This window comes from Triticum aestivum, chromosome 7A (genome assembly GCF_018294505.1).
Source record: "Triticum aestivum cultivar Chinese Spring chromosome 7A, IWGSC CS RefSeq v2.1, whole genome shotgun sequence".
Classification (NCBI taxonomy): domain Eukaryota; kingdom Viridiplantae; phylum Streptophyta; class Magnoliopsida; order Poales; family Poaceae; genus Triticum; species Triticum aestivum.
In genome coordinates this window covers 40,173,286-40,187,779 of record NC_057812.1, presented here as the reverse complement: position 1 = coordinate 40,187,779, position 14,494 = coordinate 40,173,286, and the positions used below count along the sequence as shown (strand labels likewise).

The 14,494-nt window shown below is 48.8% G+C and overlaps 1 protein-coding gene and 1 pseudogene across 5 annotated transcripts; one reads left to right on the top strand and one right to left on the bottom strand.

Moving 5' to 3' along the window:
- Window positions 1–7,912: 7,912 nt before the first annotated feature.
- Window positions 7,913–14,491, top strand: LOC123149403 (pentatricopeptide repeat-containing protein At5g16420, mitochondrial). 5 transcript variants are annotated; one of them, XM_044569062.1, is made up of 3 exons: window positions 7,913–10,516; window positions 13,567–14,194; window positions 14,362–14,491. In XM_044569062.1, exon 1 carries the CDS (start codon window positions 7,943–7,945, stop codon window positions 9,602–9,604), a length of 1,662 nt encoding a protein of 553 aa, XP_044424997.1. In that variant the 5' UTR covers window positions 7,913–7,942; the 3' UTR covers window positions 9,605–10,516; window positions 13,567–14,194; window positions 14,362–14,491. The 5 variants fall into 5 exon arrangements, with proteins under 5 accessions (XP_044424997.1, XP_044424995.1, XP_044424993.1 ...); XM_044569060.1 differs by lacking the exons at window positions 13,567–14,194; window positions 14,362–14,491 and adding an exon at window positions 12,234–12,463 and having other exon boundaries at window positions 7,913–9,611; window positions 10,147–11,703; XM_044569058.1 differs by lacking the exons at window positions 13,567–14,194; window positions 14,362–14,491 and adding exons at window positions 10,835–11,703; window positions 12,234–12,463.
- On the bottom strand, window positions 12,149–14,334 carry LOC123152929 (oligopeptide transporter 7-like; annotated as a pseudogene).
- Window positions 14,492–14,494: the final 3 nt, after the last annotated feature.

The following is a 14,494-nucleotide window of genomic DNA, read 5'->3' as shown; positions in this document are numbered from 1 at the left end:
CAGTTGTGAGAGCTCGGGAAGAAGGTCACCCATAGAACCGGGCATTTCCTCTGCGGGATGACCTGTTAGCATACCTACAGACATTACTCTGTTAGTCGACTTCCTTGCCAAACTCTTTTTTCAAAGTTCGTTTAAGCACTTACTATACATGCCGCGTCGAAGCCGCTGATTCTCCTTGACGGAGTCCAACAGCTGGGCACGAACATCCTTCAGTTCAACGCCCAGCTTGGTGTTGGCATCTTGGAGATCGTTCTTCTCCCGCCTCACCTTTGTCAGCACGCTCTCACCAGCCTTCAGCTGGCGTCGGAGTTGTTGCTCTTCCGGATTTAATCCGACGCCATCTACAATTTCATTTGTCAGATTTGCACCCACGTCGCACTTCGCAAAATACTTATCTTTCGAAGCGTATATTACCAGAGGGGGTCTTCTTGGGCTCCCCTACCGCGGCTAGTGCGGCCTCAAGTTGGGCTTTGCACTCTTCCAGCTCCTGGGACAGTAGGGTATTCTTTTCTGTAAGAACCTGCATAACAAATGATCCTTAAATCAGTTATTCTAATTGTTTCAAGTCTCGGGGGCTACTGGTATATATATAATTACCAAAAAATTTCTTACATGTATGTCTTTTACATATTGCTCCGTGGCTCTGGCTAGACCATTTTGAGCGGCACGAAGGTACGCATCTCCCGAATTGAAGGCATCCAATGCCTCTTGGGAGAAACAAGCGTCGCGAAGAACTGTCCGGCGATGCCTGTGGTTCATGGCACTCTCCACCTCGAAATTGGTGGCAGACAGCCTGTCCACATCCTCTGTCGGAGGATCGTCCGGTGCGCGTCTCGTGTTCGCCTCCGCTTCCGGACCAGGCTTTGGAGCCTGGCTGGTGGAGGCGCGATTGGCAACCGCTCCGGATATAGTCCGGCGAGGTCTCTTCGTCCTGAAGAGAGCACGAGCGTTAGTATGCCTTGAAGGAATAACACCTGAGAATAAGATGGCGCGCTATACCTTTGCGCCGGCGTCTTAGTCCGGACCGCACTTCTTTTCAGCCTGCGGGGCCTTGCCGCCCCTCGTTGGCTAGTCGCCGCAGGCTCGGCCTCCCGTCTCAAGGACCTCCCCTGCAAAACACGGTTGTCATACGGCAATCGAAAACACGCGAGGATAGATCCCTTTTCAAAGTGCTGGGACTTCGGTCTCAGTTACCTGTGAGGCTGGGAGTAGCCCTGGGTAATCGGCTATAATGGCCACCAAGGCGTTGTCCTTACTCAATTGATGAAACACCCCATCAATCAGCTCCACAGATAAGTCCGGATCCTCTTGAGAGGCCGGGTCGAGGAACCGTCCCGGATCCTTGGGTTGTGGAGGAGGGTTGTTTATCTCTTTAACAGCCTGGCGCAGTTCCTGCGTTGAAGTCGTCAGACTGAATATTTAACAATGGGAATATAAAATGGATGGGCAAGTAAAAGTGTCCACTTACCCAACTTGGGGGATTGTACATAGAAAATCCACCCTGTGGGTTGACGCGGAGAAATTCCTCCTCTTCACCCTTGTACAAAGTGGACAAGATCTTTATTAGAGCGGCAGCCGAATCCGGCCCCTTACGGCCGTGGAGGGTGGCGTCGTCCTCCCCGTTGAAGTCCCACATGGGGCGGCCTCTATACTGAAGCGGCTGCACCCCTCGCATGATGCATGCGGCCATGACCCTGATCATGGTAAGTCCAGAATGAGCTAACAATCTTATCCGGCCCATCAGGTAAAGAACGTCCCTGTCTCTTTCCCTCTGAGGGTTCCGTGGACGCCAGCTGAGGCGCTTCTTTAGGGGAGCACTGTCGAACTCAGGGAGGCCGATCCAGACAGGATCCGGTAGCAGGACGTCCTCTATATAAAACCATTCTGAAGGCCAGTCTTCGGACGTCTTCTTTGGGGTTCCGGATAGATATCCGGTCCCGGCGATGCGCCACACTTCGGCTCCGCCCACTTGATATATTGACCCCTTCTTAGAACGGGGCACAAGACAGAATAGCCTTTTCCACAGCGTGAAATGAGCCTCACAGCCTAAAAACAGCTCGCAGAGGGCTACGAAGCCCGCGATATGCAATATGGAGGCAGGCGTGAGGTTGTGCAGCTGGAGGCCATAGAACTCCAGGAGCCCCCGGAGAAACGGATGAATTGGAAATCCGAGCCCTCTTATTAAGTAAGGGACAAGGCATACCCGCTCTCCTTTGGAGGGATTCGGGGCGCTCTCGGCTTGCTCTCCGCCATTATAGGTGGCAAGTCCGGCTTGAACCGGGACCATATAGGCCGGGGGGAGAAATCCCTTGGTCTGGAGCATCGCTAGCTTGCTGTGCGGGATGGAGCACCTCTTCCAATCTCCAGGCTGAGGGCTGGAATGGCGAGAGGAGGAGCTGCGGCGGCCGGCCATGATAGAATGGACCTCTGTCGGATACGCTCTGATGAATACTCACGGAGGGGAGAAGGTGTGGTTTGGATCTAAATCCTCGTCCCCTTAAATAGGCAGCTCATTCACACGACTAGGGGTGTAAATATAAAAAACACCCTGACTTTTCGTATTCGTTTGACACGTGGAAGACGGCCATTATTGGGCGTAGAAGCCAAGGAGCGCTACAAGAAACCGGACATTAATCAACAGGTACACGGAATTTGGAAAACGCGCCTTGCAATGCCGAAGACAATCTGCGCGCCGGACTCGTCGTCATTGAAGCCTGGTTTAGGGGCTACTGAGGGAGTCCTGGATTAGGGGGTGTCCGGATAGCCGGACTATACCTTCGGCCAGACTCCTGGACTATGAAGATACAAGATTGAAGACTTCGTCCCGTGTCTGGAAGGGACTTTCCTTGGCGTGGAAGGCAAGCTTGGCCATACGGATATGTAGATTTCCTACCATTGTAACCGACTCTGTGTAACCCTAGCCCTCTCCGGTGTCTATATAAACCGGAGGGCTTTAGTCCGTAGGGACAACAATCATATCATAGGCTAGCTTTTAGGGTTTAGCCTCCTTAATCTCGTGGTAGATCTACTCTTGTACTACCCATATCATCAATATTAATCAAGCAGGACGTAGGATTTTACCTCCATCAAGAAGCCCAAACCTAGGTAAAACATTGTGTCCCCTATCTCCTGTTACCATCCGCCTAAACCACAGTTCGGGACCCTCTATCCGAGATTTGCCGGTTTGACACCAACAATAGCATCAACTCAGCGTACCCACAGCAGGTACAGAGAAGTGCTACGTGAGTAGAACCAGGAGACCATGCTAGGAAGGTGATCCACCCACAAAGACCGAATATAAATACTCAATCATCAAAACTCATAGAGGATAATTTCTCCTTCAACATCGACGACATGGACACAAAGATCTAGCTTTAGGCCTAGATAGGCCAATAAATATCTCGTGCAACTTAGTGTATAAGTCGTTGTTTCCGATTATTCATTTTTAAGCCCAGATTCATATGCGAATTAAAAAGAACTGAAAAATTATTAAAAAAACTGATTTATTTTTGTGCATCGAAGACGCTCAAGTGTGTGATGCCCATGCAAAACTTCACCGTGTTCGGATATATGAGGAGCTCGTGGCAAAAAAGACAAAATCGATCCAAACAGTGCATGAATAATAAAATTTCTCACTGAGTCCAAATTTATCCTTTTTGCTAAGAGTCGTGTTGTTTCGAGACTGCCCAGCAAGACGCATTGTTCCAAGACTGCTCGTCGAGGGTGTTGTCTAGGCCCGGCCATATCGAAGGTCCTCCTCCTTGGTACAATGGCCGACGGGTGATCTGTTGCCACATGCGACAACGGCAGAACAAAAGGCGATGCGTGGCGGTGCCGTACGTATGATGTAGAACTATCACCCACTATCACTTATGAGGACAGTGCAGGGCTGCCGAAGCATCTCAGGTTGAGAGCGGAGGGAAATTTTGAGTTCAGTATGGTACATGGTCAACTGTGCGTTAAATATAGTGTTATTTTTTGCCAAAGATTGAGATCGGAGGGACATTCGTTTTCTCCTCTTACTAATTCATCCACAATCTCTTACTATTAAGTACTAACCTTCAGTTGAGATAGCCAAAGTCAAACTAACTTGAAATAATTCATTTTATCATCATTTTGATTGAAATTAATATTTTATAATGGTTTCTTATGTTCTGTTGTGGCCCATCCTATTAGAAAAAAATGCCTTAGATTATAAACGAACATCTTATTTGGCTTGACACTAGCTCGAGATGGACTCAATATTTTTACAAGCTTAGCACGAGCCACTTTATATAGCTCGACCTTGAGCCTGCTTGAATTTTAGTATAAGTTGAGTTGAGTATAATTCAACTCACTCGAACTCGACTCGTTTGGAGCTCTACATGCTTGTGTCCATGTACAAGTTTGGAAAATATTGTTGACATGTATCTACTCAAAATTTACCTCTTAAAATCCGCTCCCAAAATATAACTCAGCAAAAATTCTAGTATCATTTGGGCACTGCATTCTAATCAATCTCACAAACTTTTTTGTTTTGCTGAAAAACCTTCCGATCTATTCATCAAACATCATGGCGGTATAAAGAACACTAGAAATAACAAGAATTACATCAAGGTCCATGAATCACCTAGCGACGACTACAAGCACTGGAGCAAGCCAAAGGCTTGCCGTCGTCATCATTTGTCCCTCATCAGAGCCGGTCAAACCTTGTTGTAGTAGACACAAGGGAATGCGTCCTAGTGAGGCCTCAAAGGATTAGCACACCAGAACAACAACCATCGTGATGAAGAGAAGTATATATCGGAAGGATCCAACCTGTAGACACACGAACACAGAGGAACGAATACCCGATCCATACAGATCCACTAAAGTCAAACGCCGACCAAATCTCATGAGATCCACTGATGACACACATCCACACGCCCTTAGACGACACTAGGTGCACCGCCAAGACGTGTGCTAGGCGGGGAGAATCTCATTCCATCTTCTTGGAGCCACCACTATCTCGCCTTCATGAGCATGGCACAAACCCTAAACAAACTCAAAAATTACCTAAAATGGAGCAGAAACCCTCTCACTGGCAAGGATCCACGGTACCTCCATAGCCCTAAGGCCACACGAGGCGAGGCAAAATCAATCCCAGAAACTTGACTGCCAGAAGTTTTTCTATTGCAATTTGTCTTACCCTATTGCATGTGTAAATCTCCTGTCATGTTTGTTCCAACAGAATATTAGTGAAACAATGATGTTTTGAATGCATATTTTTCAGCAACATTTCAAATATGGGTGCATAAATAAAATCCAAATCATACATGTTCACAATTTATACCGTAAGCAACAACATATCCTATATACCTAAGAGATTCATTCCCACTAACTTATTTATCTCAACATGCAAGCATGCCACATCACCATACAGTTATGAATGGGATAAGACCCACCTCATCATGCAACCATGCATGGAAAAAACCAACCACCACATGCAACCACGCATGAAAAAGAATTCATTCTATTATTCTACTTATATTCAACAAATATTTTACAACTGCACCTAATAAAATATAAAGGCGGCTGCTACAAATAAGTCGGATGATTTCTCTCAGAAATCATCCGCCTGTTCAGCCGTTGGATCAGGGTGTTGGTTGTCGTTGGATCACAGCAGGCAGCAGCAAGCGCGTCATCTTCAACCCAGCGCCACTGCAGCCTCGCTCGAAGCTCCAATGAAGCACCAATGGCGTCCGATGAGTTCCATCGCGACACCAACGCTCCGGCGAAGTTACATTGCAACTCCGGCTGAGCTCCATTGCAGCCCCGGCGGAGCTCCAACGCAGCACTGACGCTCCGGCAAAGCTCCACTGCAACTCCGTTCGAGCTTCATTGCAGCCCTGGCAAAGCTTTGACTGCTCCGACAGAGCTCAATTGCAACTCCAGCCGAGCTCCATTGCAGCCGCGTCGGAGCTCCAATGCAGCGCCGCCGCCTCCGGCGAAGCTCCCTTTCCCGTGTTGCTCTGCAGCAAGCGTTGCCGCAACGACCGGCCGGCTTGCCGCCGGTTGGCTCCTCTGCAACAGCAGCGAGGTCGCGTTGATTTGAAGAAGAAAAACGCGGCGGCTCCCCGTGAAAAGCACCGGTGGGCGTCTCTTCCTTTGCAAAAACAGGTCGCCACGGAGTTTCCTGCAGCAATTAGCGCCGGCGAGGAGTGGTGGCCGGCCGGGCATCAGCCCAGGGAGGAGAGGGCGCTGGGGAGAGAGAGAAAAGGGGTGGGGGAGAGAGAGCGCGCTAGTGCTGAGGGGATTAGCGAGAGAGACGATGAGATTGGAACGACCGAGAAGATAAGGCTTCATCGGTCCCACAAGGGACACGTGGCGAGAGAGGAAAGGGATTTAAGCGGCGAGAAAATCATCCGCCTGATTTTAAGCGTTTTCCATAAAATATACTAAGTTGTATACATTTTTTTATTTTGGTTCACATGTTATCAAATATCATCTAAATATACTGCAAACGATTCCCGCAACAACGTGCGGGTTATCATCTAGTTTCAACAGATTTCAACAACATTAGAAAAAAGAAGCAAAGTTCATCGAGAAGAATTGGGAGGCAACGTTGAGGGCTCCTTTGTTTCAAAGTTTTTCATAGAAATTTTAGAGGATTAGAATGTTTAGCATTTTTACCTATGTTGGTTGTTTGATTCACATGATTGAACCCTATAGAAATTTTCCTAAGGATTTCTTTGTTCTACTTCCCATAGGATTTTCCTAAGGATTTCTTTGTTCTACCTTCCATAGGATTTTTAGCATCCACTCAAACCTCTTTAAAAGAATATTTTGCTTTTTCTATGATGCAATCAAACAACCAAAATCATATCTGATTGAGATGGCCATGACATTTCAATCTTATGTTTTTTTATTCTCGTGTTTTTAGAATCCTATGAATCAAAGAGGCCCCGGGCATAGATCAAGCACCTGCAGATGCAAACCTTGATGTGTCGAATGCATGTAATTCAGCAACATTTCAAACACGGGTGCACGAAACGAAATCCAAATCACACATGTTCACAATTTATACCGAAAGTAAGAACATAGTATAGGACTAGATCCATGCCACAACCACACTGCTCTTGCTGCCATAGCAGCACGACCACTGCCAAGAGGCCCTCGAGTCGTCGCTCCAGCATCGCGGCTCCGCCAAAACACGCACCATCAAGGACCATCACTATGCTCAAGCTGAACGGTATATGCAACGCCGAGGAGATGACCCCACCAGCATTGTCGCCCAAAGAGGCTTTGTCTGTCAGCTCCCTTCGATGACGGTGAGGTGGGTGAGAAAAGATGAGACGAGGACAACAACAACAACAACTATGGTTTTCACCCGAGTTGCAACCTTAATCCAAGTCCAAGCGAGCCCTTAGAGCCACAACTCCTACGGCCCGAGCAGCCTGGGCCAAGCTATTGACCGGATTGACGGTCAGTGTTCATCGTTTCTGTTGTAGCAAGGGATGCGAAGAAAAGTACTCCCTCCACCCCATAGTCATTGTGGTTGAAATGGATATATCTAGATACACATTGTTTTAGTGAGAATTAATATGAAATGGAGGGAATAGCCATGTTAACCTACTTTTAATGAGTCAAATTTATTTAGGACCTTGATAACGCCCGAAGGTTTGTTTATTGACATGTTTTCGATGACATTTTTAGTGACACGAGGATTTCAAATTTAGTTGACACGCATGATAAATCCGTGCTCAGTGTATTTTTTGCCTGCCGAACTAAATTTGCAATCCTCGTGTCACTAAAATTGCCTAAAAAGACTTTTCATTTGCCATGATCAAATAATGAATGTTTGGGATTTATCTTTTCTGTTTATTTAAGATGGGTTTGTATTTTTTTAAGCCAGAAGGCAGTTCTTATTCGCACGTCCTTTTGATTTCCCGTTTGTAATTCCTCTCTCTATCCCCCAAATACCATGCCGATGCGGCGCCATCTCGACCTCACCCGCGCCGCCATGCCGCCGCGGCGCTGGCCGGCGGCGCCGCCTCCCGCCTGCGCCTTCTCCGCCGCGGCGCCGTCCGCCAAAACCACCGTGCAGCTCGCCCACCTCGCGCACCTCCCGTCCTCCCTCCCGCCGCCGTCCCACTGCACCGTCACCCCGCCCGTGCAGCCCTGGCCGCGCCGCCTCACTCCCCGGAGCTTCTCCCGCCTCCTCCTCCGCCTCCCGACCCCTCAGCTCGCCGTGCTCGCCTTCCGCCACGCGCTCTTCCGCGCCACGCCGCCCCTGCCCCCATCCGTCCCCGTCTTCGCCGCGGTGCTCTCTCGCCTCGCCGGCGCCCCCCCGGACCTGCTGCCGCCGGTCCTCTCCGCCCTCCGCGCCGCCCGCCTCCCGGCCTTCTCCGACCGCGCCTTCCTGCCCCTCCTCCGCGCGCTCCCGCCGCTCCCCTCCCTCCGCCTCTTCCTCTCCCTCCCGTCCTTCAACTCCCACCTCTCCGTGCGCTCCTTCAACGCGCTCCTCCACTCCCTCGTCGCCGCGCGCCGCCTCCGCCTCGCCGCCGCCCTCTTCCGCGCCGCGCCCACCAAGCTCTACATCACGCCCGACCTCGTCTCCTGCAACATTCTGCTCAAGGGGCTCGTCGGCGTCCGCGACCTCGATGCCGCCCTCAAGGTTCTCGATGAAATGCCCGGGTGGGGGATCGTCCCTGATGTCGTCACCTACACGACGGTTCTCTCCGCATACTGTGCCAAGGAGGATCTCAAGGGCGCACAGAAGCTATTCGATGATATTATTGCCGGTGGGCGTGTGCCAGATGTTACGATGTACACGGTGCTCATCGATGGGTACTGCCGGACCGGGAAGATACAGGATGCAGCTAGGATTATGGACGAGATGGAGGCAGCTGGGGTGCAGCCGAATGAGGTTACGTATTCAGTCGTGATTGAGGCATGCTGTAAGGAGGGGAAATCTGCCGAGGCGTGCAATCTAATGGGCGAGATGCTTGGGGCAGGTTACACACCAGACACACCACTGGCTGCTAAGGTGGTCGATGTGCTGTGCCAGGACGGAAAGGCAGACGAAGCACACGGAATGTGGAGATGGATGGTGAAGAAGAACGTCCCACCAGATAACACAATCACGAACACACTGATCTATTGGTTATGCAAGAGCGGAATGGTTCGGGAGGCAAGGAAGCTGTTTGATGAGCTCGAGAAGGGGTACAAGCCAAGCTTACTGACTTATAACTCGCTTATTTCCGGATTATGTGAAAATGGGAAGTTACAAGAAGCTGGGCAGGTGTGCGATGACATGGTTGAACGGAGATATGAGCCAAATTCCATGACTTACGAGGCCTTCATCAAGGGATTTTGCAAAATTGGGAAGCCAGATGAAGGGGCCGCAGTATTTACTGAGATGGTGACCAAAGGGTGCACCCCAAGCAAGGTTCTTTACCAAGTTTTGGTTGATAGCCTTTCTGAGCCAATACACGACGATATTATTGGCAAAATTGTTCAAACTGCTGCCTTAAGTGGTGGGGATTTCTTGGATGGGGATTCTTGGGAGCTCTTTATCAGGAGAGTGTTAGATACTAAGAGTGATGCTTGGAACAAGCATCTCAACTCAGTGCTAGATACATAACCATAAGGTGTGGTGTGCAGACTATGGCTGAAAGCCCCAAACTGATCATTGTATTCTGAATAAATTTCTCAAGGAAGTTGATGCCTTGATGCCACTAGTCTTCCACTGTAACAACTAACAACTTCTCTGGAAACGTCTTCCACTATAACTAACATGGTCAGTAGCACACTGATCTATTGATTGTGCAAGAATAGAATGTTTGGGAAGGTGAGGAGGCTGTTTGATGGGCTCATGGAGGGGTCCATATCAAGCTTTTTGATTTGTAGCTCACTTAGTATCAAATTGTGTGAAAATAGGGAGTTACAGGAGGCTTGGGTCATGTGAAAACTGTTCAGATTACCGTCGCAAGAATAAGATTGGAGAATATTTGAGGCACTGGAGCTGCTAATTGTTAGCAACAAAACTTTCTGGATGAATAGTGTAGAGTTAAATGGTGTTCTTGGTTGCTCAGCTAAAACCCCATTATTACTCTGTATTCAGTTCTCATTTCCTTGTCATTGCCTCTGCAACTCAGATCTTCCTGGCACATTGTATTTCTGCAGTGTAGAAGAGGATGTGGTCCATGGCTTGCCCTATATTGAAGTACTTTGTGAGAGACCTTCAATCCTCATGGTCACTGGTGGAAACTGCTGGGCTGTGGTGAGGGAAGGGAAAGGCAACAGAGAGGAAGATGGCGGTGATTCTGACGACCATTTAGAGTTATCTCTGGCGGTATTGTTGTTGATGATGATAGTGTATTCCTCTTAGTTTTGTGAAACATATGTTATAAAAAGGTCCCTAGTGATCAGAAGCACGTATATGATTCTGCTCCCTGTCAGCAGCTCAGCTCTTGCTTCAACCTGATGAATTGCTCTTGTAAGCTCAATGTCGTAGAAGCTTCCCACGGATTTATCTCAACTACAGGAGGAACTGGTAAAATATCTTTGTTCCCTATTTGTACCTTGATCAACATAATCTACAGTTTTTCAGACTGAAACTGTCAACAGCTAGAGTTCTGCTTACCAAGCTACCTGCATTTGCAGCAGTAGGACAATTTAATTTCTGTTATCCAAAGGGATGCCCTTAACTTGGAGCCAGACCACATCCAAATCCCTAGTAGAATAATAAGAAGTAAACCATATGTTGTGGGACTAAAAAGTAGGACGTTTCATTCAAGTTAAGTCAATTTTTGATATGTTGTTTATTCATTTATCAAGCTTCCTGAGAACTAGTGTAATTGTTTGTTTGTAGGTAAGTACAGATGTGATTCTGCTTCACATCCTGGGTACAAGTCGGTCAGGACTGTCCCAACTGAATTATTTTTAACTGAACTTTATCAGCAGAGCGAGTAATGTCCATCATCTCTGGCTCCAATAGTCTGATGCCTGCTCAAGTGCGCATGGACTGTCCAGCGGCAGTTCATGTCCGACAGGAACCGCTTGAAAGCCGACCGTGACGAGCCACCATCGCTCCAGGCCACGGCGGTGCCTTTCTGGTGACCGGACACTCGCTCCCGGAGTTCCCTTCCTGTCTAGGACTCCATCACAAGCCTAACCTTAGCCTCCACCTTGTCGGCCCGGACCAGCCCCTGCTGCCACCCAACCATCTCCACCGCGATCCTCAGATCCTCCACCATGAACACCTTGTTCATCCTGTGGTCCGCGTACAGCGGCCAGCCCAACATCGACACACCAGCCATGATCCCCTCCAGCACCGAGTTCCACCCGCATGGCCCTGTGGTGGAGCACGTCCACCTGCGGTGCCCACCGCTTGCTGACGAGCCCGCGGCCGTCGGTTCACTCCACGAACCCCTCCGGCAGGAGCGCATGGAGGTCCGGGTCGTCGTTGTTGACACTCTTGGGGTCTCGTACCACCGACCTCTCCAGCCCAATGGCGATCTCCCTGATCTGCTCCTCCGAGTGGCTCACCTCAGCTATGCACCCGAAGCAGAGGAACATGACACTGCGGTCCGATTGCCCGTCATGCCACGCGAGGCAGCCGTGCCCCGATGCCTCTGCTCGCTCGCCGGTCTTCTGGACCAGAGACCTGACATAGTACAACGGAGCCAGCACCACGCCGGGCGGAAGATGTCGTGGATGCCTGATGTATCTTTTGGCCAGGTGTGAGGTGTCCTAGCTAGTAGCTAGCTCTTCCTTCTTACGTTCGTATATTTATTTTTCTTTCTCATGTTTGGAGAGCGTAACCTGCTGCTTTATTGGTAATGCCCTTGTTAATCTACTCATTTGGTACGAAATTGCAATCATAAAGTTATTTGTTGTGCTGCATAGCATGGAAGAAATCTCTGTTATGAAGTTGCGACTTGCTTTTACTAGATTCCAAATAATCATGGAATGACTTGTTTACAAGCTGGAATAGTACTTGGTTTGACAAAAAAAAATCTGTTGCCAATACAATTCTTTTTTATGCAATTACTAGAACTTTTGTCATGAATCTTTCTGAAACTTTGAACAGTAAATATAAAAATAAAAATCCATCTTAACGAATAGGCAGTGCTCCTGACATGTTTTCTGGAAAATATATATGAAATAACACCAATTTCTCATCTCTGAATGAATGGTTTGAAAATAAGCATTTATTATTTACATTGATCCCTGCATGCTCGTTGGCACTTTCCAATTTCCGCAAACAGGGACTACCAGACATGAGGAAATGGTCACGTATACACTGGGCACCCCTCAACAAATATACCCTTAGCAGTGGGGCAAGAAGCCAGGGGGCATCCATCCAAGTCATTGCCCCACCAGTTCAAACTGATGTTCTCCAAGCCTAGGCACATGTAAATTAACACGGCCATGAATGCCAAACCAGCATCTAGTGCACCTGAAAGCAGATAATTGTGTCGCTCCCACCAGTCACGCCGGTATCTATAGACCACATAGCCTGACAAAAACCCAACAAATATCCATGTGATGTAGTTGACTGCAGTGGCGGGTGGCATCTGGCCGGTGGAACCAATCAACAAGGGCATGTTGATAAGCAAGATCCAGTTCTGGCCTGGGAATGCCTTGTGTGCAAACCAGACAAGGAGTGGGGCAATGGCGCCCCCCAAGAAGAACCAGTTCACTGCCGAGTAAGTTCCTAAGTCCCCAAATATTCTGCGTGGGCTAATGAGACCCCATATGACTGATGCGTCGTAGAACACATCACCGGGGCAGGTCCAAGGGCTGCCTGCTGGGAGGAGCTCGGTGTCACAGATGTTGGGGATTTAGTCCATCAGCCACCATGCTGTTCCAAGGTACACAAATGCTGCAATCAGAGTTCCGACCACCTGCCATGTTTCAAGAAGTTGCTTAGTGACACAATACAACATGGGCACTTGTGCAGTAGAAATGACAGAGCAACTATATGAGTAGAAGCTTTACCTGAGCCATGAACATGGTCCTTGGGGGAATCTTCATGTAGTGGCCCGACTTAAAATCTTGCAGAAACGTCAGAGCTTGGCTCATGCTGATGTAGCCATATACCTTGAAGCACATATTCGCGACGGGCCGTCCAGGGTACAGGTACCCCATGATGTACTCTGTGATGATGTTCAATCCTGGAGTCTGCATATAACGAAAGAATAAAAAATCAGGGAACTGGTGGTCTGGAGTTGTATGACATGATATGCAATTTGTCAAATTGCGTACCTGATTCGTAGTTGCTGTGATAATTCCGATTGGGAGGGTAAAGAAAAAGGCAATGGCACATGCCAGCAGTACTCCCCACCAGGGCAGCTGGAGTTGCTCGATGTAGTATTCACAAGCAAATACAGTTACAGCAATATTAACAGTAAGGATGCAGATGAACCACCACTCGGGCACCTGCTTATATCTCCTCATAAGCTTTGTATGTACATCCACCCTCTTCTCTTTAAAAGCTGATTTACTTAACTGCCAAATTTCACTGCACACAGTCACCATGGTTCTTAGCTGTTGCAGTTCTGTAATTCTGCGAAACTGACTGACTATTTTTTTTTGCAGAATTTTACCTTCCGTGGAAGAGGAGGACATGGACAATCGTCGCGGTAAGGGATGCAAAACCAACACCGTACGTGACGGCGAAGAAGGTGCTGAGGTACAGTGGACCGTTCTTCTCATAGGCCTTCGTGTCGAAATGGAACTGGGAGTCCACGATGCTCGTGATGTTGTACTTCTGCCCGGTCTCGGTGAAGAGCCCATCGGAGAAGATGGGGAAGTTCCGCGCCTTGTAGAAATTAAACCAGTACGCGATGGGCGTGATCACGTACATGATGATGAAGAATCCTGCGGCGACGTTGGCGGTACGAACCAGGGGCTGGCGAGGGGGCTCCCGAGGTAGGAGGAGACGGAGGCCCAGTCGAGGCCGATGGAGCCGATGCCGAGGCCGTAGAGGCCCGAGCCGAGCTGCTGGGCGAACACGGAGTTGGGGAACACCCAGCAGATCCAGGAGAGGGAGGTGAGCATCTGGAACAGGTAGCCGGGGAAGATGTAGTAGACGAAGCTGCAGATGAAGGCCACCAGGAAGAACTGGCTGCGTGTGAATCCGCCTTTGTTCCGCACCTCCTTCTCGTGGAGCGCCCTGCTCGGAATTTCCAGAGTTTCAGAGAATGGTTCGAATTCGAATCCGCAGGTATGTTGTGTTTTAGATTTTGGAGATGATACAAAGTCTACTTTGCTGCCATGCTCAGGAAAAAGAAACTGGCTGGCGGCTATTTTACGCTCTCTGAATCTTTGGTGTTTTTTTTTTCGCATGCTCCAAGTGATCTCCATCTTATTCTTGTTTTGCATGTTAATTAGGTTGCCATCTTTCCTTGAGAGAGACAAATGGAATGGAATTTCTCTCCAGTTTTGTACAATCTTACTGAAGGGGAAGACATCATCTGTGCATGATCATTTCTCTCCTACCATCATGGGGCGCATGTTAATTAGC

What these genes read in the sequence shown, in the direction of transcription:
- LOC123149403 (XM_044569062.1), top strand. Translation starts at nt 7,943, where the DNA reads ATGCCGATGCGGCGCCATCTCGACCTCACCCGCGCCGCCATGCCGCCG.